At 34.8% G+C, this 16,842-nt stretch overlaps 1 protein-coding gene across 4 annotated transcripts in view; it reads left to right on the top strand.

Annotated features, from left to right (window-relative positions):
• SIPA1L2 (signal induced proliferation associated 1 like 2) overlaps positions 1–16,842 on the top strand; it is a 148,143-nt gene that overhangs the window by 87,811 nt on the left and 43,490 nt on the right. For all 4 annotated transcript variants that reach the window (XR_014174252.1, XM_081940127.1, XM_081940129.1 and 1 more), the window contains 4 exons: positions 293–481; positions 2,536–2,710; positions 3,575–3,678; positions 16,136–16,293. Coding sequence is in view for 3 of the 4 variants with exons in the window: in XM_081940127.1 (XP_081796253.1) it covers positions 293–481; positions 2,536–2,710; positions 3,575–3,678; positions 16,136–16,293 (626 nt within the window). In the remaining variant the exon portion in view is untranslated. The remainder of the gene's footprint in view (positions 1–292; positions 482–2,535; positions 2,711–3,574; positions 3,679–16,135; positions 16,294–16,842) is intronic.

Below are 16,842 nucleotides of genomic sequence, written 5' to 3'. Positions count from 1 at the left end.
ACTGTAAAGTACTGTGAAGCAATATATAGGTCCTAAGTGCTATTGCTGTTCTTAAGAGTGGATGGATGGAGGTCAAAATAGGCAATTGTAACCTTGTGGTCAAAAACTTTGAATGTGGACTGACTTTGTACACATGCACAGAGGACTGGGATTGTCATGTTTTGGTCGCCTGTAAATGCCACTGATTTGAACTGGTTTCACATCATGAATTAAGCATCAGTGTGTCTACATTGTTAGTTGTGAAGACAGTATTCATATTAAACATACTGCAATCTATTTTCTGTTGCTACAGCTTACAACACTGCGAGGAGCCATTTTAGAAGATGCCATTCCGTCTACTGCTAGACATGGCACAGCACGAGGCTTACCTCTTAAGGAAGTATTGGGATATGTAATTCCAGAACTGAATATTCAGTGCCTGAGACAAGCTTCCAACTCACCCAAAGTGTCTGAGCAGCTGCTTAAACTGGATGAGCAAGGGGTAGATATTGAATTTTTTAAAACATTAGTATACCAACGTGTTATTTCCTTTTCATAAATAGAGATTTGAGATTCTTATCTGTTTGAGGAACCAAAGATTTTCACTGCAGTGACTTCTGTTAGATAAATAACATAGTAGAAAGAGAAGTTTTTCATTAATAGTCAAGCAAGCACATTAAAAAAAGCATTGTGCTAAGAGCATCAAATTACATAAAAAGAGAAAATTATTGTCTTGCTAGTCTTTCACCTTTTCCAATTTTCATTTTCTAATTATAATTAGCACATTTTATTCACAATAATAATCTTCCTACTGATGTGGGAAATTTGATGGCTCAAACAACTGAAATTCTTAATTGGGACTATCTAACAAGTTAACACTGCATGAGCAATGAAATGAATATATACTTTAAATTCAGAGTGAATAAAGGTGAGATTGTCTGATCTAATGCAGAAGATCTGAATATTTGCAACATTAAAAGGCATATTTATTTATTTAAAGTAAATTGTTTATATGTGTGTATATCATGTAAATATTATATGTATATGTGTGTGTATATGTATATATGTATATGTATATGTGTGTATATATATATATATATATATATATATATATATATATATATATATATATATATATATATATATATATATATATGTATGTATGTATACATATATATATGGAAAAATGAAACCACTGTTTTAATTACCTATGTTCATTGATAGAACATTTATTTAGCCATCTAAATCATATCAGTTTTGTAAAGATGCTCATGTTTAAAGAAGGACATATCCTTTTCCAGGCTGACTATTTTTCTTTGTGCTTTTAAGGCCAGAATAAAATTATATTTGATTTAGTTTCATTTAAGTTTAGTTAAAATTGAATGCAGTTAATGTGGTCATAAAAGAACTGATGTATGAACATTGCAATCATGCAATGTTGACAAATTAATAAGAATGAGGAGGAAGTAGGGTGAGTTTATTGTGATGTCAGGAAAACAATTACTATTTTTTCTATTGATAGTAGTTTATACATGCTTGGTAAGATCTGATGACTATCAGAACTAAGCACAATGAATTTGACAATACAGAAAATTATTTTTCTCTTAAGTGAAAGCAAAGTTGTGTATCTTGTCCCCCCAAAAGTAATTATTACAACAAGGAATGTATCAAATAGCAGGAATTTAAGTAGTGAATAAATGAAAAACAATATTCTTAATTGTCATACATTTTTGGAGTCATTAAATTTTTTGAAGTTTTCAGTAATACCACCTTTTATATAAAGTGTATTCTATTTGTATATTACTTGATTTACAAATGGCTACTTACAATAAACACATTGCGTGTTCATTTAACCGGATGATTGTAGTTGCTGTGATAATTGCTTATATTTGCTCTATCTTACATCAGATTAATAGGTTGCATTCTGGTAAAAGTAAGTTATTTGCTTGGCAGATCTATTCCATTACCACATTTCATTTCCACATCAATTAAGAGTATTGGCCCAGCCATCTTAAGCTTGCCTTTACTTAATGTACAAATTAGTTGTTTAACATTGCAATTTTTTTCTCTAGGCATACACATATTTCCTGGCAAAAACTTCCTCACATACTTTTCTTAGGAAATGAGGATCTTTGTTTATAAAATAATCCACAGATCATTATGCTGGGACTAGAGAGAAATATATTTCATTTGGTTTCAATGAAAACTGGAAAGCTCAAATAACTAATCTTTTCTATGCATGTTCATAATGAAAATTCTGGGTAATATGATATTGCTGTAAGGAGAGAAAAATAAAAGTTCTGATGGACAACTTGTAAATGGAAAAGTCTTTCAAAGTTGATTTGCAACATTGGACTTGCTTTAGTCCTCCAAAAATAGAAGGTGCTGCGATTATCCAGCACTTCATAGTTTAGTACTTAAAACATCTAATTTGCCATTTCATTTTTTAAAAAATGTTTTACACACACACACCATATACCTTTTAATATGATGGAAAAGTGGATCGGGCGGAAGCTGGAAAAATACTTACTGCTAACTATTTTTTCCTAATTTCAGCTAAGTTTTCAGCACAAGATTGGAATTTTATATTGCAAAGCAGGCCAGAGCACTGAGGAAGAGATGTATAACAATGAGACAGCAGGCCCTGCTTTTGAAGAATTTCTTGACCTTCTAGGTCAAAGAGTACGACTCAAAGGATTTAGTAAATACCGAGCACAATTAGATAATAAAAGTAAGTGGCAATGACAAAAATTTAAAAATGGTAATGAAGGATTGCATATTTTTTTTTTGGTTTTTTGTTAAAGTAGTGCCTGAAAATTCCTGGGTTTTTTCCCCTCTCTCTTCTGCAGAAGAGACTGTTCATAATGCCCTACAACCATCATTTTGGACTTAAATGTTCCCATCTCCCATTATGGTCTGTCATTATAAGTGCCAATTGTTTTATGATGTGCAACCTTAAGACATAAAGCAAAAAGAAAAAAAAAAGTGGGAATGTTGCTTCTAATATATAATTGATAGATTTTGTGAAGGGCTGGTATCTCTGGACGTTGTTTCAAAGGGGTTGTATTTAATTAACAGCAGGTTATTTATACAGAGGGGAAAGTGATGGCTCAGAGGTTAATGACACTGAACTTGTCAGTTGGAAAGCTGACAGCCTGGGTTCAAGACCCGAGCACTGCACAATGCTCCTGTTCTTTGCCTTATTTCCTGCCCACCTAGCAGTTCTAAAGGATGCCAATGCAAGTAGACAAATAGGTGTCACTTCAGTGGGAAGGTAACAGTGTTCCATGAATGTCGGCCTATAGTCATGCTGGCCACATGATCATGGAAATGTCTACAGACAACACTAGCTCCCTCGGCCAAGAAAAGGAGATGAGCAGCATAACCTAGAGTCGCACATGGCTGGACAGGAGAGCTTTTACCTTTCTTACTTTTACCTACAAGCAGTGACCAGCTAGCAATGACCATATACCATAAATCAACCATGTAGGTTGAAAAAAGTTTAACATGGGAAATAGCATTCACTTGAAGAAAATGCACTAAGCTGTACTTTAATGTCTATATTTATGTACTCATTTTTGGAATTTCTTTTCAGCTGATTCAACCGGAACTCATTCTCTTTATACAACCTACAAAGATTATGAAATAATGTTTCATGTTTCAACTATGCTTCCATATATGCCCAGTAATAGGCAACAGGTATGTCTGCTTTGGAATCTTGTACAAATATTTGGTTAAGTAGCAGCAACAACAAAAAATCAGATTGTAATTTTTTTCCCCTGTTCGATTGCGTGCTATAAACAAATTACAAAAAATGTGATTCATTTTAACGCTGTAATTTAACTATTCTGAGATCAATTGTGAGATCTATTTACATTAAAAAAAAGGCAAAAACAAAATAATTTTAAAAGGAGAGATTTTTCAATTGTACCGTATTCTCAGTATTCAATGATATAAATAGTTATAGAAAATAATTTTTTTTTCTAAAACAAATCTCATCAGCTATTTTAAAGTATTGTACCATGCATTTGGTTCGTTTTTTAAATATATTTTGTTATATTTTGCATACTACACTATTTGTACCTTATACAATTGGAGCATATTATGCAGAAAATATAATGTTTGAAAATGGTTTCTTTCTAAATATTTTTTTTAATATCTTAAAACATTAAAGGTGTGGCTAAAATGACACAGTACAGGTAGTCCTTACTTACAGCAGTTAATTTAGTGACTATTCAAAGTTACAACAGCACTGAATTAACAATTGCAAGGATTCACTTAACAATTATGGCAAGAAAGGTTGTAAAATGTGGCAAAACTCACTTAAACTGCCTCAATTAGCAACCTAAATTTTGGGCTCAGTTGTGGTGGTAAATCGAGGACTATCTGTAACCAACTTCATCAAATATTAGGAATTTTATAGCATTTGGGAGGTGCTGCAATTCTGTTTTATTGAAGTTAATGGGTTTTTTTTGCCATTGACTCTAAACCAATGGTTCCCAACGTGGGGCCCATTCCTCACAGGGGGGCAATTTGATTTTTAACGAAGTTAATGGCCTTTTAGGCTTCCTCTGCATGGGTAGAGTTCACTTTTGAGTAAAGTAAGAATTATATGTTATAAGAGCATATAATTTTAAAGATGCTTAGGTGGGGCATGATCAAAAAAAGGTTGGGAATCACTGCTCTAAAGGATTCAGATTAATAACTTTGTAATATTGTGTTTGTCTGTACTAGTTGGTCTAACTATGGTGTATTGAATTCAAAGCTCTGCAAATTCTTTGGGATTATCTGGAATATTTTATATGCAAAGAGTGATTGGAGGTTTAAAAATAACTTTGAAAAATAATAATGTTATTAAGGATTATGGGCTTAATACTAGTAAATAAGAGCTATTCACAAATTAGATTACTGCTTAAAATGCAACATTTTATATCTTATGATATGTGCAGTTCGGAGAAGAAATGTTCATAATTCTACAGACCTATAGAAAGAATAATGACTTTTATACATAAATTCAAGGTTGTCTGGAATCTTTTGTTGATGAGAAGATTGGAGGAAGTGTTAAAAGCAATCTTAGCTATGATAGATTTATTAGGCTATGCAATTATGCCTGGAGAATATTTCTAGTTATTTGAGAGCAGTAGTATTCAGCAAGTGTGTAGATATTTTAAGAACAAAAGAGAACTTTGTAACCATGTAGTTTGGCATGTAAGAAAACCTGTAATGAAAAATTCCTTTTTAAAACAGTACAGAGAGAGGGAAAGAGAGAGAGACAGAGAGAGAGAGAAAAGGAGAGGGAGAGAGAGAGAGACTTTTTTGGAGAAAAAAGGAACAGGAAAGATTAGGAAAAGTCACAACTAAATTCACAAACTTCTGAGCATGTTGGGAAAACATACAAGATATGGCTTATTGGTTTTTTTTCATTCCTTTAGCAGCAGGGTAATAGGTTCTAGCTATCTCTATTGTATTCTGAGTAACAAGGTAACTGCACTTGTATGTGATTCTGCTTTACCTCTGAGTGTCTTGATGTATGTGTAGATAGCACAGAACCATAAAACTGGAATGACCAGGAGGGAGGGAGGCAGACTCCACACACTATAGTAAATTTGGTCCCATTTTGCTCAGTCTTTATTTTATTTTATTTATATCCTAGTTTATTTTTATTTATTCAGTTTACACGCCATCCATCTCACTCTGCAAAGTGATTCTGCAAAGTGGTATTGGGACTTTTAAAGAGATATATCCCACTAATTGACAGAGTCCTGAGTCCCTTTACATAATTTCTTTCCAGCATTCTATTGGATTAGAAATATTTTGGGGGGAAACCAATAAAACTGCCCAGTTAGTTTGTAAATCATTGGACTGAGAAAGGTCCAAAACATGCACAGAATGTACTGTAGAAGGGATAGTCTGAAAGAGAATGTGTGAGCTTTCTATTTAATTGCTTCTATTCCAAAACTAAAAAGTCAAAGTCAGGGAAATCTACAGCTTTGCTCAATCAAAAGGTATGCTCTGTTTTTGATGTTACAGAGCAGTGTTAAGGCCATCCTTTTGCTAAGGCTAAGGACTATAAGGTTTCTGCAAGAATGATGGTATTCAATGGTATTGATAGTATGCCAACCTTTCATTCACTCCAATAAATATTCTGTCAAAAGATTCTGGGTGACATTAAGTAGAAAAAGAATGCCATTTTTTTCTGCACACACATATTCATTTTGTTATTTAATTTATATGCCTGTGATGGCAAACCTATGGCATGCTTGGCACAGGTGGCACACAAAGCCCTCTCTGTGGGCACACATGGTGGCCAGCTGGTCTTCACACATGCCGGAGCACCAAAAACCCAAAGACTAGCTGGTGCGCATGCGCCACACCAGCCACCTGGTCTTCAGGTTTCTGGTGCTTTGGTGTGCGCAAAGACCAGATGGTGTGCATACATGCGCATGCTGGAAACCCGAAGACCAAGTGGCCGGCGCACACATACACACAGGTCAGCTTGTCTTTGGGTTTCTGTCGCTCTGGCATGCGTGCTCATTCCAGTTTCGGCATGCCATCATTGTTACAGTAAATGTTAACTGCAATAATAGTATTAGTTACTACTCATCAATAATTCCTCACCTAATTGAAGAGAGATATCAAGTGAGATGTTGCAAGCACTAGTCCTGAATCCTCTACTCTTTAATATTTCATGGATGAACAGGTGGAAGGACAGAGAGCTAACGACTTAGAAAAGGAATGTGGAATTTAAAATTTTAAGATAATTTTAAATTATCTTGAAGTAGCATAATGAAATTCAACAAATATAAGTGCAGAGTTTTTCCTTAGGAAACAACAATTAAAATGCATCGATCTTGAAATAGTAGATGAATATGAGCCCGGAGTATAATATGACTGCGAAAAAGGGAAAGTATATTTGATCTAAGACCGTAAATTGAATAAGTGAACAAACATGGCAAATACAATTTTAGACTTACATCAACAGAAGAATAATGTCCAAATCGTGGCTATGGCCCATTAATATTATGTCCAGTACTGGGCACTACATCTTAAGAAGGGTCCAAAGAAATTTAGAACAGTTTCAGAGAATGGCAATAAAAACAATAATTAGGGGACAAGAAAAATAGGTCTATGAAGAAAGTTTGAAGTTGGCTATGTTTATCTTTGGGGAAAAAGGTGACTGAGGGATATGTAAACATTCTTTAAATAGTTGAAAGGATATCACATAGAATAGACTTGCTTTGTTGTATTCACCTCCATTTCAGAGCTGGAGGCTTGTTATTACTGTGCACCTGAAATGGATCTGTGCTGCTTGCAACATCTTAAAGGCTGAGATTCAGGGTTACGTCTTGGTGATATGGGCAGCAGATAAATTTAATAAATAAATAAATAAATAAATAAAATAAATACATTGACTGAATGCTGATTCTACCCAACATTATCTGCAAATTGTTTTTTTTTCTTTTCATTAAGTGATTGAATTTTTAAAATAGCTGTATGTGTGTATTTCTTGGCTGTCATCTCGTGGTCATCAGGATTTGGATAGGAGAACTGAAGAACGTGAGTTGTGAAAGGGCATTAGCTCTGTATCTCTGGCTGTGAAGTTGTAAATTACTTAAGAACATGATATGAGGAGAGGAACCAATGGCCAAAAGGAAACAGATTCTGACTGAAAGATGGTGAGGGTAGTGATTGGTGGTCAGGGACTGGATGGAAAGAGGCACGACCAACAAGAGACCCAAGTTTGCTGATTCAGAACAGATCATTTCAAGTCTCCACATCACCATATCACTATATTTTCTGCATTTGGTGTCTAGAGTTAGAATGAGAAGGAAAACATTACTTCCAGAGTCAAATATTTAAAGCTGTGCTCTTACTGCCTAAGCTATGAATGGGCCATGAAAGGCAGGCAATGGCACAAGGACACGTCTTGTGGAAATGGTTAGTTAGCTGTTGCCAAATTTTGATTTTAAATAGGTTTGTCTCCAAATGTAGGCAGCAGCAACAAAAAGCTCTATGTTGGAAGAGAGTTGACATCGCTACGGCACGACATGCAATCTTGTCGTGTGATTGCAGTCGAATTCCTGCCGCTGGACAGTCCATTCGGACCTAAACCGTCCTGCAGAGACAGTGATTGAGAAGGGCACCTCCTGCTGATCTCAGGGACACCACAAAGTCCCTGAAAGATCCAGGAATAGCCTTTTTTTTCTGGCAACAGAAACGCAGCTAATGACGCTGCTGAAGTTGGGACAGCTCCGGAATGGGAAGAAAGCAGAAAGAGAAAGTGTGTTGAATTGGTGAAGAAATTTTATTATTAGAGGAAGAGACTACCCCCCCCCCAAAAAAAAAATAAGTTAAGATTGAAGACAAAAGACTGTAGGCGGCGAGATTGATCTGCATTGAACGAGTGTTATCCAGTTTCTAGTTTATTTATTTCTTTCATGGATGGAACTTTTGCAGGGGCTCCCTATTTTTTAAACTGAATGGATTAATTTTTTCTTCTTCTTTTTTCATTTTTGCTTATACCTATGGATTAAAATTCTCCTTTTCTTATAATGCTTGATTTGATTGAGTGGATTGTTTTTGATCTCCATTTAAGGGTTTTTTTCTTTCTTAAGCTTGGAATATAAAGAAGAAAATAAGAAGGATTATAAAGAGGGTTGTTACAACAGGAGGAAAAACAGTTACACTGTCACTTAGAGGCTGGATACATTGTTTTTTCTTCTTTCTCTTTGATCACTTGAGATTCAAAGTTCTTTCAGCTTGTTTACTGACAGTGATAGTAGGAAGTGCACAAGTTTTTTATACAGGTGCCTTTTGGAAGTTCTATCACTAGCTATTGGAGAGAAGACAACATTTTGACTTGAAAGATAATAAATGAACCTGCTTGAAGTTTATTAAAATAGCCTTGAACCCTATAGTGGCAGTATCTGCAAAATTGAAAGAAAGGGCCAGCAGGAAAAAGAAACTGTAACATTGCAAATGATTATGTTTGAAATTAAAAATCTATTAGTTGTGACAGAGAGAATTAAAAAGAAATTGGAGAATATGGAATACAAAACAGATAAATCTGATGGAGAAACTGAGGATGTTTACCAAATGAAGAAAGTGGAGGACAGAGTTCAAAAGATGGAAGAAAAAAATGAGCAAAGAGATAAGAAAACTGTGGATACTGACAACAAAGTGAGTGTGATTGGTAATGGCAAGAGCGGAATATGGAAAGGGGAGATGGATGGATTGGAACTCTACCCCAGACTTCAAAGCACAGAAGAAAAGAGAGAAAAATTGATGGAGAAAAGGAGAGAAATCTTGATAGAAGCACTATTGATAACCAAAGATAAGTTGATGGAAAGAGCAGATATTGGGTTTCAAGTTTCTTTGAGATACGAAAGCAACAGCATGTTGCCAAGGGAGGTTATGCAAGATTTATTAAGAAAGTAACTAGAAAATTAATGCTACAAATGGCAAGAGATATAAGACCGTACTATTGCTGGAGGGATACAGGTTGATGCAATGAAAATGTATAATAAAAATTAAGGTAAATTTAGTTTACTAGTAGTATGCATAAAATAAAGCGACAATAGCTATAGTTAAATAATGATTAAGAATGATAACAATACATATAGATATATTAGTTTGATAATATGAAATTTTATATAAACAATATATGGAGATTATGAGAGGAGGTTTAAAAGCTTTATCTAGAATATGTTATAAAGTTGTATTGTGATTGGATGATTTTAGGATAATTTAATGGAATGTTATCATATAATCCTATTCTAGATTTTGAATATTATATATAAAATGATGTAAAAACAATTTAGTCAAATTAAGGTTGAGATATAATAATTGTGATATACATGAATATAGGTAAATTTAAAATATGCGATTTGATATGAAAAGCAGGTGGTGACTATGGAAGAGATGCATGGAAATACTGTAAACAACTGATACACTTTCTACAATTTGTAATGGAAGATGGGTTTTTTATTTTTATGTTTGCTTGTCGTTTAAAAAACATATGAAAAAGTTTTTTTTAAAAAGAAGCTCTACTTTATATTGAATGTTGTTTATTATAGCTTTGTTGAATTTGAAACCGCGGGCAATAACCTTTGGCCTTCCTAGATTTACGTCTTTCAGATTTATATTGTATCTGTCACTGAAATTGTGGCATTTCCTTACTTACTCATAGCATTGTTCTTTTTCTTTTTTTCCCCTCCTGGTTTTTCTTCCTTCCCTTTATTTTATTTCCAAATGTTCCTTGATTCCTCCCCAGAGAAATTAAATCTTATTTTAGTTTATCTCCAGCATATTGCAACACTTACTTCCAGAAGCAATCAATCCCTTTTACAATGTTAGTAAACATTAATCAGTGATTATAATTTATACCGTCTTGTTAAATTTAACAGTAGTATCACAGCATATTCCACAACTTCTCTAGAATTAAAACAATGTGAGCATTGTTACTGGACTTGTAAATTTGAGTAGTAGTGATATCTGAAGATATAAGTGTCTTTAATTGCATTTGAATGCTAGAGATACATCTCCATAAGTTCTGATAAGCACACTCAAATAGCTAGCCCTAGACAGCCTTAATATGTAAAAATATAATTAATGAATATTTACACGCCTTGTTATCTAGTTGTCAAATAAATAATGTAGAACACAGGGACGTGCGGTCAGGGGAGGCAGGGGAGGCAGAGCCTCACCGCTCTCATCATGAAAAAAAAATGGAAAAGGGAAAAGGCGCTGAGGAGCCTCGGGGAATGGGACTGTGCGAGCCGCTGTCCCCTTCATGTTGACTCAGGAAGGCGGGGAATGGGACCACATGTGCAGGACAGAGGGAGGTGCAGGAGGCTCCTCTAGCCTCAGCCTCCCTCCTGCACACATGGTTCCATTCCCCACCTTCTGTCGAGTTCTGACGCCGGAGCTCATGTTCCAGGGCGAATGCGCATGCATGAGCGGCTCCCTTCCTCGCACTGAGCAACGGCAGGTTTACGGGAAGTTGCTCGCGAAAGCAGAAAGTGCGACGGACTTTTCGGACCGTCAGCTACCGTTTCCCTGCCAGCTCGATCATGAAAGGACCCTGGAAACTGAGTTAAGAATTCCCCGCCTTCCTGATGACGTCACCAGCCTCACCAGCCATAAACCTCACCGCACGTCACTGGTAGAACATATTCACAGGTGGATTCTAGACATAGTATAATAATTATTCTTTTCCACTGAGGTGCAATAGCTGATATTCTCAAAGAATAACCTGCCTGGTCTGTACAGTATTCAGGGCTCCAATTATTTCATCCCATCACCTGGCATCCCATGTGATTAATCAAAATTGTTATCCACACTTTTTTCTTTGTTTAAGAATGGATTAAATCAATTTGATGCTTCAGTATTTTTTAATATTGATTAATAGAGTTTTTGGGATATATTTACTTCGACCAAGTCTGATTAAAATGTATGATATTTTTGTATCTTGTTCTAATTTAACTTTTTGTAAAATTTTACAACTATTCTATGGTTGCATTGCGATGACTATTCATTCAATCTTTAAACTGAATGAAGAAAGATGGTTTATCCTTTACTATATAGTGGGGTATTTTACTTGTAAGCCGTATAACAAAATCAGCACAGACTCTACTTGATTGGAGCGATTTGTTAGTCCAGAAAATAGTCAATCAGGTAAATAACTTTGTTGCTTTATCTGGAATAAGCTAGCCATGTTTATAAAATATAAATAGCTTATTTGGATATGTTTGTATGTGCATGTGGATTAAGGATCAGTGCTTCTTGGGGCATTTAATAAATAGAAAGAAATGAATAAATATTGCAATTGGATGTTAATGGAGCATGGTGAAAGGGATACTGAGCCAGAGAAGAAAGGCAAAATGCTATAGTAGATTACTTTAGACCAGGGGTGTCCAAACTTGGCAACTTTAAGACTTGTGGACTTCAACTCTCAGAATTGAATTCTGGGAGTTGAAGTCCACAAGTCTTAAAATTTGCCAAGTTTGGACACCCCTGCTTTAGACCCATTAGAAATGCATTGGGTACTTCTTTTTAACATTCTCTTAACATGATGTACCGTCATGACAGGCCGAATTTTCATATTAATATTAAATTTAGATAGATCCTGCAAGTGAAAGTATGGTCTTCATCCCTTATTTGAAAAATTCTATAGTAATGTGCATGTTGAAATTGAAGGAAAAGAGGGATAGAACCTCCGGTTAATGTTGGCTGTCTTCTTTGGAAGTAATGCCATGTGATCCGTATGCTATATTGTATATAGAGTTTTTTTTTTTTAAACAGTGATTGCATTGATTAAGTTGGAAGGGCAGATAAATCAATAAAAAATAACCAATGTGTGGAAAGAAAAAAAAATCAAATTTAAAAAAAAAGGAAATGAAGTGTGTGTGTGTGTGTGTGTGTGTGTGTGTTTCTTTCTTTCTTTTTTCTTATATTTACTTCTACATTTAGACTCCCTGGTTTGTTTTACTGATTTGTTTATCTTGGTGATAATGACAGTTGTATTGATTTAAATGCACACACACAGAGTATCTCGGGCCTTATTCATGTTTAAGAATTTGAGAATTTCATTCCCATTTTATTTTAATTTTTTTTGTACCTCACCTTTATTATTTTTATGAAATAACTCAAGACGGCAAACATATCTAACACTCCTCCCTCCTTCTCTTTTCCCCACAACAACAACCCTGTGAGGTGTGTTGGACTGACAGAGGACGACTAGCCCAGTATTTGAAGTTGTTCGAACCAAATGTTTATCATGCCAGTGAAATGGAAGTGTAGGGCTGTGCAAGAACTGTCTCTAAATGAGAGGCACCACAGTTGACATCCATGAACTATATCAACATAAATGGATGCTGTCTGCAATGGAGTACATTCTGACGGATTGATTGATTATGTGCCATCAAGTTGGTGTCCAGTTTTAACAAACACATAGATTTTCTTTACAGGACAATCTGTCCCTCTGACATGATCTTTCACCTCTTCCAGCATTGCACACATTGCTGCTATAATTGAATTCATCCAGTTTGCTTCTAGTTGTTATCTTTCCTTTTTCTGTTCCCAGAATTATAGACTTCTCCTGGGAGCTTAGTTCTTTGCCCAATGTGCCCAAAGTATGATAATTTGAGTCTGGTCATTCTCAAGGGAGACTTCTGGGTTGATTAGCGATAGGATCTGTTTGTATGGTATCCTTGGTATTCTCAGTAATCTTCTCTAATGCTAAAGTTCAAAGATGTCAATATTCTTTCTATCCTGCTTCTTCAAAGAATAGCACAGGGAAAATCATTATCTGCACAATCCTGATTTTTCCGGTTTACACACATCCAGCAGCTGCGTATTTTTCATTGCTTCTATATCAAGTACTAGTCTATGGTGTGTTTTTTGATTGCTGTTTCCTTTATTGTTGATATTCATTCCTAAAAGATAGAATCTGTCCATCATTTCAATATCTTCATTATCGATTTTAAGGCAAGTTGCTATTCTGGTTGTCATTGGTTTCATTTTTTAATATATTTCATATTCCTATTGTTTTTTATGTCTTCCTTGATGTTACTAACTTTTCAATCAGAATATCTTTTTTGGTTTGTTTATATTTTCCTTGAAGTGGGTTGAGAGTTGGAAGAATTTCTTTTCTCTCAGGAATTAGGATGAGGATATTTGGCACGAAAACCTGGCCAACTTTTTATAAAAATATGTTTAAACTAGGGAAAACACTTTTTTTTTCTCCAGAGTAAAAATAATGCATGTAAAAGTTGCATGAGTTTTTCTATTCTTTTCTGACAGTGATTTATTAGTATAATATTTCATATACCAATATGAAATTCATAGGTTTTATTCCTTGGCTATTAGCAACATCAATTGTTCTTCATTTTGGCAAGATAATCTGGCACTAATATAGTTCACTTCCCTAAAGATAATTCACTATATTCTTAGATTTAACAATTTACACATCATTAAAGTGTGTGTGTGTGTATGCGCACGTGCACAATTATAAAATGAATTAATTTTTTAGCAGCTGCCAAAAAAGCCCACACAGTTCTAGGCTGCATCAACAGAGGGATAGAATCAAGATCACGTGAAGTGTTAATACCACTTTATAATGCCTTGGTAAGGCCACACTTGGAATACTGCATTCAGTTTTGGTCACCACGATGTAAAAAAGATGTGGAGACTCTAGAAAGAGTGCAGAGAAGAGCAACAAAGATGATTAGGGGACTGGAGACTAAAACATATGAAGAATGATTGTAGGAACTGGTATGTCTAGTTTAATGAAAAGAAGGATTAGGGGAGACATGATAGCAGTGTTCCAATATCTCAGGGGTTGCCACAAAGAAGAGGGAGTCAAACTATTCTCCAAGGCACCCGAGGGTAGAACAAGAAGCAATGGGTGGAAACTAATCAAGGAGAGAAGCAACTTAGAACTAAGGAGAAATTCCCTGATAGTTAGAACAATTAATCAGTGGAACAGCTTGCCTCCAGAAGTTGTGAATGCCCCAACACTGGAAGTCTTTAAGAAGATGTTGGATAGCCATTTGTCTGAAATGGTATAGGGTTTCCTGCCTAGGCAGGGGGTTGGACTAGAAGACCTCCAAGGTCCCTTTCCACTCTGCTATTGTATTGTATTGTAATTATAGCTACAGTAAGACTGTTTTTCTATTGCTTTTCATTCAGAAATCTTTGGTTGCAACAGATGAGGTTTTGGTTTGAACTCATATACTTGTGTGCATTGTTTCTGAAGCTGTCTAGACAATTGCAATAACTCAGATCATTTATATCAAGTTGGATGATTTGCATATTTACAGAAAGGTTTAATATTTAATCACTTAGCATTGTTTGCATAAGGATAGAAAATATGGCAATACTACAATTATACAAATGACACAAATGGATTCTAATGACCTAGTTCTGTATTTAATGGTCATTCAGAATTAAATGGACACCCTTTTTTCTCCAAATGGTCCATTAAACTGAGTTTAACAATGATTATTTATGATGTCATGTCAAAATTTCCATTAATCTTAATAAAGCTAGATTATATTCTGTAGCCATCCTTAACAGTTTGTGTCAGATGAATATTTTGTTACAACCGTCTCATTTCAAAAGCATAATTAAGTTGCCATTTAACTGAAACAGGTTAAATATAGGCTAAATTGAATCTATACAGTTTAGTGACCTTACTGGTTATTATGCCAAGTAAATGCAGGAAAAATCTTGCAATAATTAGTTTTGAAACTCAGGTACTGGATTACCTAGTTTTTTTACAATAGTTTCTTTCTCTAAAATCTGTGCTTTTAAAATAATGCAAAAAAACAAACAAACCAACTTTTAGTTTGATGATGTGGATCGCTCATGTGAAAATGCATTTAAAGAAGAAAATAGGTTCCTGTCTACAGAATTCCTAGTAGTTGATATTTCTAATAGGGTTTTATTTCTTCTAAATAATTGCCAAATGGTTGGTATTATCAACTTTTTAATTCAGTGTAAATTAAAGCTTAGTAAAGAACAATTATACTTTTCTCCTTTGAATGTGAAAGATTAAGAAATATGGAGTCCTTTAGTGCTCTCTACGCTTGGTTGTTTTCTTGCTGACATTTTATTACCAAACTAGTTAACATCATCAGTGTTAAAAAAAAAACCATTCGGTAACATGATCAGTGCCTTTTTTTTTTAACACTGACATTACCTAGTTTGGTAATGAAACATCTGCAAGAAAACAACCACACCCAGAGAGCAGTAAGGACTCCACAGTTCAAGCATGAGCTACAAATATTCTCTTCAAAGATTAAGAAAATGCATTTTGGGCATGAAGAAGAACAAAATAACAAGGGGTCAATAAATGTGGCTTTATATTTCATGTTGCAAATTTGAATTTAATTAACAATTCCCTTTCTTTGAAAGCTATTATATTTCAAATACATATAAGAGATAGATTATTAAATATATATGGCAGTGATTAGTGTATCATTATTGATTCATCACCTCCATGTGAAATAATACATTTATCATTATTTGTGTGACTTCATTTTCTCATATGACTTCCAATTTATTTAAATTGACACTTTTTTCTCTAGTAGGTACAAGAGTTGAATTTTCATAATTAATTATTTTCTTTCTTTTTTTCCCCCTTCCCATCTAGCTTCTAAGGAAAAGGCATATAGGAAATGACATTGTTACTATTGTCTTTCAAGAGCCTGGAGCACTTCCTTTTACTCCAAAAAATATCCGTTCTCATTTTCAGCATGTCTTTGTCATTGTCAAAGTCCACAATCCATGCACTGAAAAAGTGTGTTATAGGTGAGTACAAATATGTGGACCAATGGTTTTTACTTCTTGAAGTCCATTAAGCATTGTATAGGTGTTCCTGAATTTCCTCTGTCATCTGCAAAACCCGATTATTAGCAAAACTTAGTATTTAGTCACAATAATTAGTTGAGTCAATAATGAACTTTCCTTAGAAATCAGTTTCTATTCACAGAAGCAAAGGAAGTGATTCTCTTTTCCTGCAGCCTCCCCATACCTTCAATATTAGATCCCCCCCCCCCACTTCATAGAGTAGTTCTTAGGGATATCTGAAGGCTGCAGGGGAGAGAAAACCAAAACCATCTTATATATAAGCAGAAATATGATTGTATTCTATCCCAGCAATAGCACTTAGATTATACACTGCTTTATAGCCCTCTCTAAGCAGTTTACAGAGTCGGCATATTGCCTCCAACAATCTGGGTCCTCATTTTACCAACCTCAGAAGAATGGAAGGCTTAGTCAATCTTGAGATGGTCAGGATCAAACTCCTGGCTGTAGGCAGAGTTAACCTGCAATACTGCATTCTAACCACTGCACCAT

The sequence above is a fragment of the Natrix helvetica genome (genome assembly GCF_964273705.1).
Source record: "Natrix helvetica genome assembly, chromosome: 2".
Lineage (NCBI taxonomy): Eukaryota > Metazoa > Chordata > Lepidosauria > Squamata > Natricidae > Natrix > Natrix helvetica.
The sequence above is the reverse complement of the archived record's forward strand: the minus strand, read 5'-3'. Positions and strand labels throughout refer to the sequence as shown.